The sequence below is a fragment of the Heterodontus francisci genome, chromosome 34 (assembly GCF_036365525.1).
Source record: "Heterodontus francisci isolate sHetFra1 chromosome 34, sHetFra1.hap1, whole genome shotgun sequence".
Classification (NCBI taxonomy): domain Eukaryota; kingdom Metazoa; phylum Chordata; class Chondrichthyes; order Heterodontiformes; family Heterodontidae; genus Heterodontus; species Heterodontus francisci.
In genome coordinates this window covers 4939886-4954047 of record NC_090404.1, presented here as the reverse complement: position 1 = coordinate 4954047, position 14162 = coordinate 4939886, and the positions used below count along the sequence as shown (strand labels likewise).

General features: G+C 45.8%; 1 protein-coding gene and 1 pseudogene across 5 annotated transcripts in view; both read left to right on the top strand.

Moving 5' to 3' along the window:
- The window catches only part of LOC137348943 (zinc finger protein 436-like), a 36843-nt gene extending 26956 nt beyond the window's left edge, over positions 1-9887 (top strand). For 4 of the 5 annotated variants that reach the window (XM_068014175.1, XM_068014174.1, XM_068014173.1 and 1 more), the window contains one exon: positions 1192-3830. In XM_068014175.1, the coding sequence (XP_067870276.1) occupies positions 1547-2473 (927 nt within the window). In that variant the 5' untranslated portion in view covers positions 1192-1546 and the 3' untranslated portion in view covers positions 2474-3830. Of the gene's footprint in view, positions 1-1191; positions 3831-9013 lie in introns of those variants that run through there. The other variant, XM_068014177.1, reaches the window with a different exon arrangement.
- A 1648-nt stretch (positions 9888-11535) lies between these two features.
- On the top strand, positions 11536-11666 carry LOC137349449 (U2 spliceosomal RNA; annotated as a pseudogene).
- The last annotated feature ends 2496 nt before the right edge of the window (positions 11667-14162 follow it).

Below are 14162 nucleotides of genomic sequence, written 5' to 3'. Positions count from 1 at the left end.
GTTTAAAGGTTTCCTTCATCCCATGTCGCTGTTTGTTAAAAAATACAGAGATTGATTCCCCCCTCATTATGCATCAACTTGTTGATTCAGATGGACAATTCACATGCCCTGCACTTGCAGTCATGAAGATAACATTCTTCTTATTTGTAGTGAATCACATTCTGGTGGTTTCAGTCTTTAAAATTTCCCTCCTCCTGTTCAAATCGCTCCATGGCTTTGCCTTCCCTATCTCAGTAACCTCCTCCAGTCTGACTGCTCCAAGATCTCTGCATTCCTCCAATTCTGGCCCCTGGTGCCTATTTCACTCCACTGCTAATGACCGTCCCTTCCATTGCCTTGACACAAAGATTAGACTCTTTTGCTCTGTGTCAATCTTTGACTCACAATGCGCTTGTCATGTGCCTTGGGATGCTTTACGACTTTGTAAAATCCCAAGGTCGAATTCTGACGCTCACTGTATAGGCTCACAAGCTCAGTATTACCCTTGATAAGGTGCTGGAGGGCAAGCAGTGACTGGGACTGAACCTCACCATCACACAGCACCTTCAGGAGAGAAAGGGACGAAAATAGGAGCCTGTGATGAATCTAGATTTCAAACAGTGAGGATGTGGCAAGGAGGGAGAGTGTGTGGGATTATGTGATTTAAAGCTTAGGAGAGGGAAAGGGGAAAGAATGTTCCAGAAAAAATCGAACCGTCTGTTTTGAATTGCTATCCTGTACTTACAGTGATGACTTTTTTAAATTATGAGGGCAGGTTTCATTAACTAGGGTTATATTCTCCTGAATACAGAAGATTATGGAGTGATCTAATAGAGGTGTTTAAGATGATTAAAGGCATTGATGGGACAGATGTAGAGAAACTATTTCCTCTGGGGAGGGAATTCACAACAAGGGGACATAACCAGAAAATTAGAGCTCGGCTGTTCAGTGGTGATGTCAGGAAGCCGTGGAAATCTGGAACTCTCCCCACCAAAAAAGCTGGAGCGGCTCTGGGTCAATTGAAAATTTCAATACTGTGTTCATTAAATTTTTGTTAGACAAAATTACTAAGGGCTCCAGAACCAAGGCGGGTAGATGGAGTTAAGATTCAGATCAGCCATAATCTAATTGAATGCCAGAATGGGCTGAATGGCCTCCTGCTGTTCTGATGTTCCTACTTAGAGTGATGACTTTTGTAAACTCCTTTCACAGGTTTTTATAAGGGGAGGATTTGCAGACGGGTAAACTCAAAGGAAACATCACATCAAGATCTGAGAGGATCACTCGGTTCATCGGTGTCTGAATGTCAGTGGTCACTGAATATAGAAGGAGAAATACTTGTTTGTGGGAAAAGATTTCAAACATCAATGTGACTGGAAAAGCACTGAGAGAGACTCACCCGAGTGAGAGTGTTCCAGTGCACTGACTGTGGAACGAGCTTTAACCAGTTACACATCCTGAAAAACACCCCACTATTCACAGCGGGGAGAAATTGTACACGTGTTCTGTGTGTGGCTGAGGCTTCAACTGATCATCCAACCTGCAGAGGCACAAGGACACCCGCACCATGGAGAAACCATGGAAGTGTAGGGACTGCGGAAAGGGATTCAATTACCCGTCTCGGCTGGAAATGCATCAACGCAGTCACACTGGGGAGAGGCCGTTCACCTGCTCCACATGTGGGAAGGGATTCGCTCGGTCATCCCACCTCACTCACCACCAACTTGTTCACACAGATAAGAGACCCTTTAAATGTTCTGACTGTGAAAAGAGATTTAAAAGTAAAAATGAGCTGCTGAAACACCAACGTACTCACACTGGGGAGAGGCCGTTCACCTGCTCCATTTGTACGAAGGGATTCAGTAAACTATCCAACCTGCTGACACACCAGCGAGTTCACACTGGGGAGAAGCCATTCACCTGCTCCGTGTGTGAAAAGGGATTCGCTCAGTCGTCCAACCTCCTAAGACACCAACTTGTTCACACAGATAAGAGACCTTTTGAATGTTCTGACTGTGAGAAAAGATTTAAAAGTAAAAATGAGCTGCTGCAACACCAACGTACTCACATTGGGGAGAGGCCGTTCACCTGCTCTGACTGTGGGAAGGGATTCTTTCGATTATCCAACCTTCTGATACACCAGCAAGTTCTCACAGGGGAGAGACCGTTCACCTGCACTGAGTGTGGTAAGGAATTCACTCGATTATCCAACCTTCTGATACACCAGCGAGTTCACACAGGGGAGAGACCATTCATCTGCTCAGTGTGTGGGAAGGGATTCACAACGACATCCCACCTCACTGTACATCAACTTGTCCACACTGATAAGAGACCTTTTGAGTGTTCTGACTGTGAGAAGAGATTTAAAAGCAAAAGTAATCTGTCGGCACACCAGCGAGTTCACACTGGCGAGAGGCCGTTCACCTGCTGTCAGTGTGGGAAGGGATTTTCTAATTCAAATCATCTGCTAAGACACCAGCAAGTTCACAAGTGACTGCAGGAACTGGATTCTGCTATTATTGCTGCTGTTAACCACATCCAGGGCTGAATAATGACCAGAAACCAGTTTCCAGTTGGGTTTCCTAAGGGCTCCACGCTAGGCCGCTTGCTTTTCCTGGTATATATCAATGATTTGGACTTCTGTAGAGGGCCATGATTAAGAAGGTTGCAGATGATACAAAAATTGGTTGCGTGGTTGACCAGTGAGGAAGAAAACTGTAGACTGCAGGAAGATATCAGATGGACAGTAAATTGGCAAATAGAATTTAACCCAGAGAAGTGTGAGATAATGCATTTGGGGAGAGCAAGTAAGGAAAGAGAATGCACAGTGAATGGTCGGATCCTGGAAAGTGTAGAGGAATAGAGAGACCTTGGAGTGCATGTCCGTAGATCCCTGTGGTCAAGAAGGCGTATGGGGTACTTTCCTTTAATAGTGGAAGTGGTAACGTCACTGGAATAGTAATCCAGAGGTCCAGACTAATGCTCAGGGGACATGGGTTTGAATCCCACCACAGCAGATGGTAAAATTTGAATTCAATTCATAAATCTGGAAATTAAAAAGCTAGTCTAATGGTGACCATGAAACCATTGTCGAATGTTGTAAAAACTGATTTTCACTAATGTTATAACTTTTTAGGGAAGGAAATCTATCAGGTGATTAATAGAAACATAGAATATAATAATGATATGTGGCCTACGTGTGACTCCAGATCCACAGCAGTGTGGTTCACTTTTATCTGCCCTCTGAAATGGCCTAGCAAGCCACTCTGTTTCTCAAGGGCAATTAGGGATGTGCAATAAATGCAGGCGTAACCAGTGACATTCATATGCTTTTTAAAAATTCGTTCATAGGATAAAAGCAGAGGGATTATGCTGGAACTGTACAAAACACTAGTTAGACCCCCCCCCCCACAGCAAGTGAACTGTGTGCAGATCTGGTCTCCACATTAATCAACTATAGAGTAAGACTCGATCTATTAATTGGCATAAAACTAAAGCCAATTTGATAACTTATATAATTACAGTCAGTGTTGAATTAATCAGATCTAGGGATAAAGTGAAATAACAAGGGATAGTGACAATAAAGGGTTCTGAATTTTTCAGTAAATTAAAATTGGATATATAGGTAATAAGCATTCAGTAAAACATTGATGTTAACTCCCTATAAAATAAAGTGGCATCAGTACAAAGGAAGCAGCTGACAAGTCTTTATTTAAATCTTCAGTTTATTTTGATTAAGTCAATAATAGTCTCATGGGGCATCTCAGTCCCGTGGAGTGTACATCCTGTTCCATTTGGAAACTCAAGGACATTTCTTGTGGGAACATAGGAAATAGGAGCAGGAGTAGGCCATTCAGCCCATCGAGCCTGCTCCCCCCCCCCCCCCCCCCCGTTCAAACATCATGGCTGATCATCTACCTCAAAACCACTTTCCCACGCTATCCCCGTATCTCTTGATATCATTAGTATCCAGATACCTATCAATTTCTGTCTTAAACATGCTCAATGATTGAGCTTCCACAGCCTTCTGGGGTAGAGAATTCCAAAGATTCACCACCCTCTGAGTGAAGAAATCCCTAAATGGCTTACCCCTTATTTTGCGACTATGTCTCCTGGTTCTAGACTAACCAGCCAGGGAAAGCATCTTATTTACATCCACACGGTCCTGAAAGAATTTTGTAAGTTTCAATGAGATCACCTCTCATTCTTCGAAACTCTAGAGAATACAGGCCCAGTCTCTGCAATCTCTCCTCATAAGACAATCCCGCCGTCCCAGGGATTAGTCTGGTGAACCTCCGCTGCACTCCCTCTATGTCAAGTATATCCTTCCTAAGATAAGGAGACCAAAACTGTACACAATACTCCAGGTGCGATCTTACCAAGGCTCTATACAATTGGAGCAATTCTATAGGGATCAAAGGATATTGGGGGAAAGCGGGAACAGGTTACTGAGTTGGATGATCAGCCATGATCATAATGAATGGCGGAGCAGGCTCGAAGGGCCTACTCCTGCTCCTATTTTCTATGTTTCTATCCGTACTCCTGTACTCAAAACCTCTTGCAATGAAGGCCAACATACCATTGACCTTCCTAATTGTTTGCTGCATCTGCATACTAACTTTTAGTGAACAAGGATGCCCAGATCCCTTTGGACAGCAACACTTCACAACCTACCACCATTTAAGAAATACTCTGTTGTTCTGTTTTTTTCTACCAAAGTGGATCACCTCAGACTTATTCACGTTATACTCCATTTGCCATGTTCTTGCCCATTCACTTAGCCTGTCCAAATCCACTTGAAGCCTCCTTGCAACCGCCTCACAACTAATAGTTTTGTGTCCTCAGCAAATTTGGAAATATGACATTTGGTCCCCACAACCAAATCACTTATATAGATTGAGAACAGCTGATCCTTGCGGTACCCAACTGGTAACAGCTTGTCATCCTGAGAATAACCCGTTTATTTCTACTCTCTGCTTTCTGTCTGTTAACCATAGTAGTATTTTACCCCAATCCCATGTGCTCTAATTTTGTTTACTAACCTCCTGTGTGGGACCTTATCAAAAGCCTTCTGAAAATCCAAATACACCACATCCACTGGTTCTCCTTTATCTATGCTACAAATAACATCCTTAAAGAACTCCAACAGGTTTGTCAAACATGATTTCCCTCTCATAAATCCATGTTGACTCTGCCCAATCATATCATTATTTTCTAAGTTTCTAGTTATCACATCCTTTATAATAGCTTCTAACATTTTCCCTACTACTGAAATCAAACTAAGTGGTCTGCAGTTTCCTGTTTTCTCTCTCCCTCCTTTTTTAAATAGTGGGGTTACATTTGCTACTTTCTAGTCTGCAGGAACTTTTCCAGAATCTATAGAGTTTTGAAAGATAACCAATACAACCACTATCTCTATAGCCACCTCCTTCAACACTCTGGGATGTAGCTCATCTGGTCCAGGGGATTTATCAACCTGCAATTCAGTTAATTTTTGAGTTCTACCTCTTTATTAATACTAATTTCTTTCAGTTCCTCATTTTCACAAGTCCCTTGTTTCCCTAGTATTTCTGTGAGTAATGGTTTAGTTTCTCCACCATTTCCCTATTCTCCATTATAAATTCTTCTCTCTCTGCCTGTAATGGAACCACATTTGTTCTTGCTAAACTTTCCTTTTCACATATCTTAAGAAGCTTTTGCAGTTTGCCTTTATGTTTCTCTCTTGCTCTCTTTTCCCTCAGTTTCTTGGTCATCCTTTGCAGGATTCTAAATTACTCCCAGTCCTCGGGCTTACCACTTTTTCTGGCAATCTTATAAGCCACTTCCTTTGATCTAATGATCGTGACGTCGATATCCCAAGAATGAAGTAAAAAAAATCTGCATATGTAAAATGGATTAGAAGCCTCTACAGAAATATTTGTCCCTAAAATAATTATCTTTACAGTGTATGGACAATATCTGTTTCGCAACCTAATCTCCCTAGAATCTAATATAATAAAAGCAAAATACAACAAGAAATGCTGGAAATACTCAGCAGGTCTGGCAGCATCTGTGGAGAGAGAAGTAGAGTTAACGTTTCAGGTCAGTGACCCTTCATCAGAACTACCACCGTTGACAGTCCCACATTGACAAATCTTTGAGCCCAACTGTACTCTGGGTTAAACCCAGCAGCTTCTCCTCCATCCTTATTCCAGCTCAAACTGATGTTACAAAAAGACTTGCACAGGAGGCTAGGGATTGGCACACACTCGATACAAACTGGTTCCTAATTGGTCCGTTTGTGTTTCTAAACTCGGCTCTGGGAGCAACAGCTGCAAATAAAACAAAAACAAAATACGGTAGATGCTGTATATCTGAAATAAAGAGAAAAATGCTACAAAATAAATAAGCAGCAAATGTGGAGAGAGACAGAGTTAATGTTTCAGGGTGTGCAGAATGAATTATGGGGAATAAAAATGGTACAGAATTTGATGGTCAATATAAGTTCAGAAGTGGAAGAGAAATGGACGATAGGGCAGGAACAATTCCCTACTGTGGGAAGATAAAGCTGGTAATTCAGCAGTGCATGGTCAGGACGATGGGCAGCAGTAGAAACCTCACTTAGTCATGGTTGGCGGAAGTAACAGTAAAATAACAAACACGGCTAAAGTACAGCCATTATTAGAGGGAGAGGAAGTTAGACAATAGCAGGGAGGTGATCGGGGAGGGCAGAGGTTAAACAGCAATGGATGGACATGGATTCAGATCCACAGCAAAGGAGCACATCAGCCCCAGAGCCATGGAACCAAAGATAGCACAGCACACAACTAAAAGTTCAAATTGTAGATAAATGTTCAAAAATAATCACCACTGAAACGAATTCATTATTTTCAAATTTAAAACCTCCTGCTGGAGCTGCAGCCGGAAAGATCTCAGAAACCCTGGAGCCAGAGGTTTCAAAAATCCCGCCACTGAGGAACTACATGGTGAGTGGGATGACGTCACCAACCAAGCGCCATACGCAGACCATTACGTAGGCGCGGTGCTGGCCTGTATTTGGAGCATGCGCAGTGTCACTTCTGCAGAGACGGTTTTGCAACGGGAGAGTGTCGGCGGGGCGCAGGGGAGAAATAGAGCTAGTGGATGGACGGCAAGGCTTCAGAAACAGCTGGAGTAGGCCGCAAGCCCCGAATGAGAACCTCTGGTTTCCGCGTTTTCAGCACCAGGACCTTTTCCCAGAATTGTCCCCCATCTTGTTTGAGCAGGGAGCAGAGCGCAGGCGCGACCATCTTGGTGACGACACAGTGGGCGGGGCGTCAGGCTCCCCGTGACCAGGGGAGAAAATCATTGACTCGTTGATTTGATTCTCACTCTGCACACGGGCTGGAGAACTGAACCCAGCCAGAGTAGAGGGAGGAAGAAAACTGACTGGAGGAAAGAAATGGTGCCATAGGTTTGGATTTCAGCACAGGGAGCAAGGAGAGTATGTGGGACAGGGATTTACAACTTTCGGCGAAGAGAGGAAAAAACATTTAATAGAAACTAGAATTGTCTGTTCAGAATTTCTATCCTGTAATTACAGTGATAGCTTTTATAAACTTTTACAGGGTCTTAGAAGGGGAGGATTTGCAGACTCTGGCCACAGGGGTTTCTCACTGTCTCTCCTGAAGGTGCTGGTGAGTTCTGCAGTTATTGTTTACACCCCATTGAAGTGTAACAGAAATGGTCTGAAACTGTTGAACTCAGTGTTGAGTCTGGAAGACTGAAGTGCCAGATTGAAAGATGAGCTTCTGTTGCTTTATTAGGAAGTGTAGGAGGCCGAGGGCAGAATGGGAGTGGAACAGAGAATTCAGATGACAGGCGACTGGAAGCTCAGGGTCATGCTTGCGGACTGAATGGAGCTGTCCCACAAAGCGGTCACCCAATCTGCATTTAGTCCCTCCTGTGCAGAAGAAATCGCATTGTGAGCAGTAAATACAGTGTAGTAAATTGAAAGAAATACAAGTATAAGTACAAACACAAGCTGAATCACAATGAGTGCGTGTTTGGGGTCTTGGACAGTGAGAAAGGAGGAGTGAAAGGACAGGTGTTACATCTCCTGTGCTTGCATTGAAAGGGAAGTGGGTGTGGAATGTGATAGAGGTTTGGACCAGGCTGTCGCAGAGGGAATGTTCCCACCAGCATGCTGAAAGGGGAGGGGAAGATGTGTTTGGTGGTGGCATCACACTGGAGGTGGGGGAAATGTTGGAGAATGATGCGTTGAATGTGGAGGCTGGTGGGGTGGAAGGTGAGGACAAGGCGAACCCTGTAGTGCTTCTGGGAGATGGGAAATGGAATGGAACAGGGAGGAGCAGGCTGGAAGGAGTAGGTTAATAAAACCTGGGCAACGCGGGGTTCACACACACCGAGTGCCGCCCCAGGCCCCAATATAAAACTGGGAACATTATCCGATTTACAGAGTCAGCCTGAAACTCCGAATAAGTAACTATCGAATTTGCACTGAGCAGGGTGGCAGTTGCAGGGCTTTGCCCGGTGACAGGCCTGGGTTAACGGCTGCCATCTTTATAGGGAGCAATGTGCAGCAGGGCGCATGCGCGGCCATCCTGGGCTAGGAAGCAGGAGAAAATGTTGTGAATTTCTATCCTGGACTGACAGTGATGGCTTTTGTAAACTCCTTTAAAAGGGCCTTAGAAGGGAAGATTTCCAAACAGGAAACTCAAACCAAACATCACAAGAAGATCTGACAGAGCCACTTGATTCATCATCCGGTTTCCTCCCACAGCCAAAGCCTTGCAGGTTGATGGGTAAATTGGCCATTGTAAATAGCCCCTAGTGTAGGTAGGAGAATTGTGGGGATGTGGTAGGGAATAGGGGATTAATGTAGGATTAGTATAAATGGGTGGTTGATGGTTGGCACAGACTCGGTGGGCCGAAGGGGCCTGTTTCAGTGCTGTATACAGCACTGAATCAGGACCTGGATATGATTGGTTTTTGAATGTGGAAGGTGAATGTTTTAACTAGTTATAAAGCCTGAAAAACATTGCACCACTTACAGGGGGGAAAAACTGTACACGTGTTGTGTGTGTGGACGAGGCTTCAACTGATCATCCAAGCTGGAGAGACACAATGGCACCTGCATCATGGAGAAACTGTGGAAATGTGGGCACTGTGGAAAGGGATTCAATTACCCGTCTGAGCTAGAAATACATCCACACTGGGGAGAAACCATTCAGCTGTTCCATTTGTGGGGACGAATTCATTCAGAAATCCAGCCTTTTGATGCAACGCAGAGTTCACACTGGGGAAAGGCCGTTCTTCTGCTCTGCCTGTGGGAAAGGATTCGCTCAATTAGCCAACTTTCTGAGACACCAGCAAGTTCACACCGGAGAGAGAGCGTTCACCTGCTCAGTGTGTGGGAAGAGATTCATTCAGTCTTCTGAGCTTCTGGCACACCAGTGAGTTCATACTAGGGAGAGGCCTTTTGAATGCTCTGTTAGAAATGCTTTAAAAGCACAAAGCAGCTTCTAGCCCATCAGCGTAGTCACACTGGGGAGAAGACAGTCACATGCTCCGAGTGTGGGAAGGGATTCACTCGATCATCCAGCTTGCTGACACACCTGTGAGTTCACTCTGCGGAGAAGTTCATGTGCTCTGTCTGTGGGAAGGGATTAATTGTGTCATCGCACCTGCAGAAAAACAAGCGAGTTCACAAGTGACTGCAGCAGTTGGATTCTGCTGTTTTAGCTGATGTTAATTAGGTTCAGAATGAACATGTTCATTCTGACAGTTGGTTTTATTTTTTGCTGATGTTAATAACTCCGAAAACTGGGCTGGAGTTTAATATTCTGGAATTCAGATGATTGCATTCTCGGGCCTGTTGTGTCACTTTAAGAACCGCTGTCTGTGATCTTTACTGAATTCAGGACTCGCATGAGGAATTAGTATTGAATAAAATTATAAACTTTTACTTCAATCCTATATCTGTCTCACCCATTTAAACGAGACAGGAGATTGGTGTCAGTGACTGGGGTTGGGTTTATATCAGACAGGAGGTATTTGGTGTCAGTGACTGTGGGGTTGGTTTATATCAGACAGGAGGAAATACACACTACATGATATCAAAAATTAGCTGAACTCACTGAATGTAGCAAAGGCTACATACTTGACAACATCCTGGCTACAGTACTGAGGACTTGAGCTCCAGAACTAGCCGCAACCCTAGCTAAGCAGTTCCAGTATAACCATATCACTGGCATCTACCCAACAGTCGAGAAAATTACCCAGGTATATGTTCACAAAAAGCAGAACAAATCCAATCCTGCTAATTATTGCCATTTCAGTCTACTCTCGATCAGTAAAGTGATGGAAGACATTGTTGACAGTGCTATTAAGCTGTACTTACTCAACAACAGCCTCCTCATGATGCTAAGTTTGATTTCCGCAAGGGATACTTGGCTCCAGACCTCATTTACAGCCTTGGTCTAAACATGACAAAAGAACTGAATTCCAGAGTTGAGGTGACAGTGATTGCCTTTGACATCATTAGGGTTGTCCAACAAATTTTGGCCTTGGCAGCAACGCTCACATCCCAAGCACAAACACAGAGGCACCAAATCCAGGCAGGACTCACGCAGAGGCACAAAATCCAGGCAGGACTCACGCAGAGGCACAAAATCCAGGCAGGACTCACGCAGAGGCACAAAATCCAGGCAGGACTCACGCAGAGGCACAAAATCCAGACAGGACTCACACTGTATCAAATCTGGAATCAGAAAGCCTATGATTGGATGTAACCAGTGCATCATCAAGTATAATGTCCCTGATGTCTTTTTCTGTGGGAAATGTAGAGATGTGAAAGGAAGGAAAGAAATTGGGCTCGGGCCAGAAAGAAAGTTCCTTGACTGAAAAATTAATGAGGTTGTTTTGTGACTCATCAGCATGACCATAAAAAACGTGAAATGAAAAAACCGTGTCAACTGACACTGGTGGTGTTTACAGTTGTTTCAAACCCTCATCACTAATTCCTAAACCTAACATCCTATTAACTACCTACAACCACTAAACCCAAACCCAACCAATAATCTCTAACCCGAATTCCTAACCAATAACCACTAACCCCAATCTCAGCCACTAACCCCAACCCTAACCAATAACCACTAGTCCCAAACACTAAGCCTAACACCCTAACCCGAACCAAGGATTATTGATAGGGGTCAATGGAGGAGCTAAAGAGCTGATAAAGGAAGAGTTTGAAACAATTCTCTTGATTAAAGAAATACTGGATGGTATGTTAGTAACAAGAGATTAAATCAACAAGATCAAAATTAGCAATAACAATTACTAAGATCAGAACATTTCAAAGGCTCTCATACACAGTACGTGTGGAGGTGTTTTACTAAATCAGACCTGAAAAGAGTGAAATGATACAGAAAATAACAGATTTCAAATCTTATACATGAGAGTTCTACACAGGGGTGGTTCAAAGGAACTCCAGATGAGTGTAAAGTGAGACCCTGCAGTTCAGTCTATGACACCCACAAGCCGTGAACTCAAACGAAACAAGCTTGAGGTTTCTTCTTATTCTTTCAGCCTTTTGGCTAAGATCAAGTGTAGTATCTGTTCTTATCAGTACTTACTTGGCAGAGGAGAGACCATGATCATTGATTTTTGATCCTGGGTAGGCTTTGAGTAAAATGGCTATAACCAATCTTCGAGCTTCAGGCCAAGGAGTGCGGAACACCGTTCGGGTGGTCATGAAGGACAAGGAAGGAGATGCACCTTCTTCATCAAGAAAATCCTCATTGATTGCTGTGGATTTCAAGCTACAGACATCTTCTGCCTGCAGGATTTCCCCAGCAGTGGATACTTTGACGTGACGTTCCGGAACGTGGCGGGATGCATCAAGTTCCTGAAGGCGTTCAAGGAGAAAGGGGACCGGGAGCCACTGTCGATCCTCACAGCGGAGCCGCTCTTCACGCTTCCGTCACAACGGGACCGGGTGGTGACGATTCACCTCTGCAACCCCCATGTTCCGGTGGTGGATGTACTCACCTTTCTCGCCAGGTACGTCGAGGTGGCCAGCAGCAGCACTGATGTCAAGGACCCCTTTGGGATTTGGACCAGCAAGCGGCAGGTCAAGGTGACCTTGAAGGTTGATCCCAGTGGAGCCATCATCCACCCTCCCTCCAGCTTCGCTATCGGGGGAAGTCGAGGCTTCTTGGTCTACGCTGGGCAGCCCAGAGTTTGCCGCACCTGTGGCAAATCTGGTCACGCGGCAGCCAACTACAGCACAGTTGTTTGCAAGAACTGCAAGGAGGAAGGCAGACTAAGTGTTGCAACTTGTGCGGTGCGGCAGGCCACCTCTACAAAACCTGCCCCAAACGCTGCCTCAGTTATGCTCAGGCGGCAAGGTCCAAGGAAAGGCCGGGAGAAGGTTCGACGAAGGCGTCTGGTGCTGCAAAGGAGACAAGCAACCCTCTCCGCAGTGAGGAACTTCTACCTGAGAAGAAAGGGGAGGCAGCGGAAACCAACGACCCAGCACCTACCCTGCACCCGGAAACCCCTCCTCCACAGAAAGAATCAATGGAGGAGGAAGCAGCAGATGGACAAACAGGTCAGTGGCAAGTGGTCCAGAGGAAAACCACAAAGAAAAAACATCCCAAAGCGGAACAGGCCACCACCCAAACCAGTGGCAAGAGGAGGCTACCTTCTGAATCAGACTGCAACAGCTCCTCTTCACTGGACGGGGGAACACTGGAACGACAGCCCCTTCAAAAGAGGTGGCAAAACTCGAAGGAGATGGAAGATAAAGCATCCCAGCCCCTGGGTACTGGAAGCTGTGATGGGCCCGGCGTGCCCCAACCCCAAAGCGCCACACGTAACGACGTGGCCAACGAGTCTCAGCTCCGGGACACCGAGAGCAAAGACACGTCTGGCGCACCTCAGTTCCGGGAAGCCGGGAGCAGTGATGTTTTCGAGGAGGAACAGAGGGAAGCAGCAGAGGACAACCCAATCCTTGCTGCCTACAAGACTCCCCCGATGTCACCCCAGCGGAACAAACCCTGCATGAAAAATCAGGAGGGGTTTCTGAGCCCAACGAATGTGAAACAGCTTGCGCACACTATGGGTATGCAGGAACATCCCGAAGGACTGGGACTAGCAAGGACAAATGGTATGGGAAGCAACAACTAACTTTAAAAAAATGGGTGTAAGGATTGCTTCCATTAATGTGCGTAGCATTAAATCCACTACACGATGTGTTTCAACCTTGGATTACCTTGCCAAGGTCAAAGCCGACCTACTGTTTCTGCAGGAGTGTGGAATACCACACCTCAGCACCTACAGGCAGTGGTCGCGAGGGTGGTCCCACGGGCCATCGATCTGGTCAGGGGGTAATGATTGCCGTTCCTCCGGCCTGGGTATTCTGCCGTGGGGAGGTAACTTCAACATCTCCGAAGTTAAGGAGGTGGTGGGCGGTCGCCTCCTCGTAGCAGACGTAATGTACAACAACGCTCCTCTCCGGTTGATCAATGTGTACGCCCCGGTACAATGCAGCGAGTCGCTGACCGTCTTCCAGCAGCTCCCACTGCTGCTGGCGATGTCCAGGCCGGTCATCCTAGGCGGTGACTTCAACTGCATCATCGATGCGGCTGGATGATCTGGCAGAGACGACAGCAAACTGGACGCTACGTCCAGATTCCTAATAGAAACAGTTAAAGATGCCAAACTGCACGACGGCTTCAGCAAACCTGCAGACGGAGCGCAGCGCAGATACACATGGTCAAGATTGGACGGGTCTGTCCGTTCCAGGATTGACTTCCTGTTTGTGTCCCGTGCTGTCACGGTCGGATCCACCGACGTCAAGCCGGTGTTCTTCTCCGACCACTGCCGCTTACTGGCCGACTGTCACTTACAGGACGACCAGCGGGTTGGCAGAGGGACGTGGAAGCTCAATGTTACACTGCTGACCCCAGAGAACGTTGAGGAACTCAAAAGGGATTACAAAGGTTGGAGGGCCGTGAAACCCCTCTTTGAGTCTCCAGTTCACAGGTGGGAAGCGATTAAGGAGAACATCAAGAGGTTCTTTACCCACAAAGGTGTTCAGATGGCGAGAGAGAGAGAGGGAGGGAAATGTCCCGACTCCAAAAAAGTATGCAAAATCTGCTCCGGCTGCAGTCGATGGGGGTCGAGGTCAAGGAGGACCT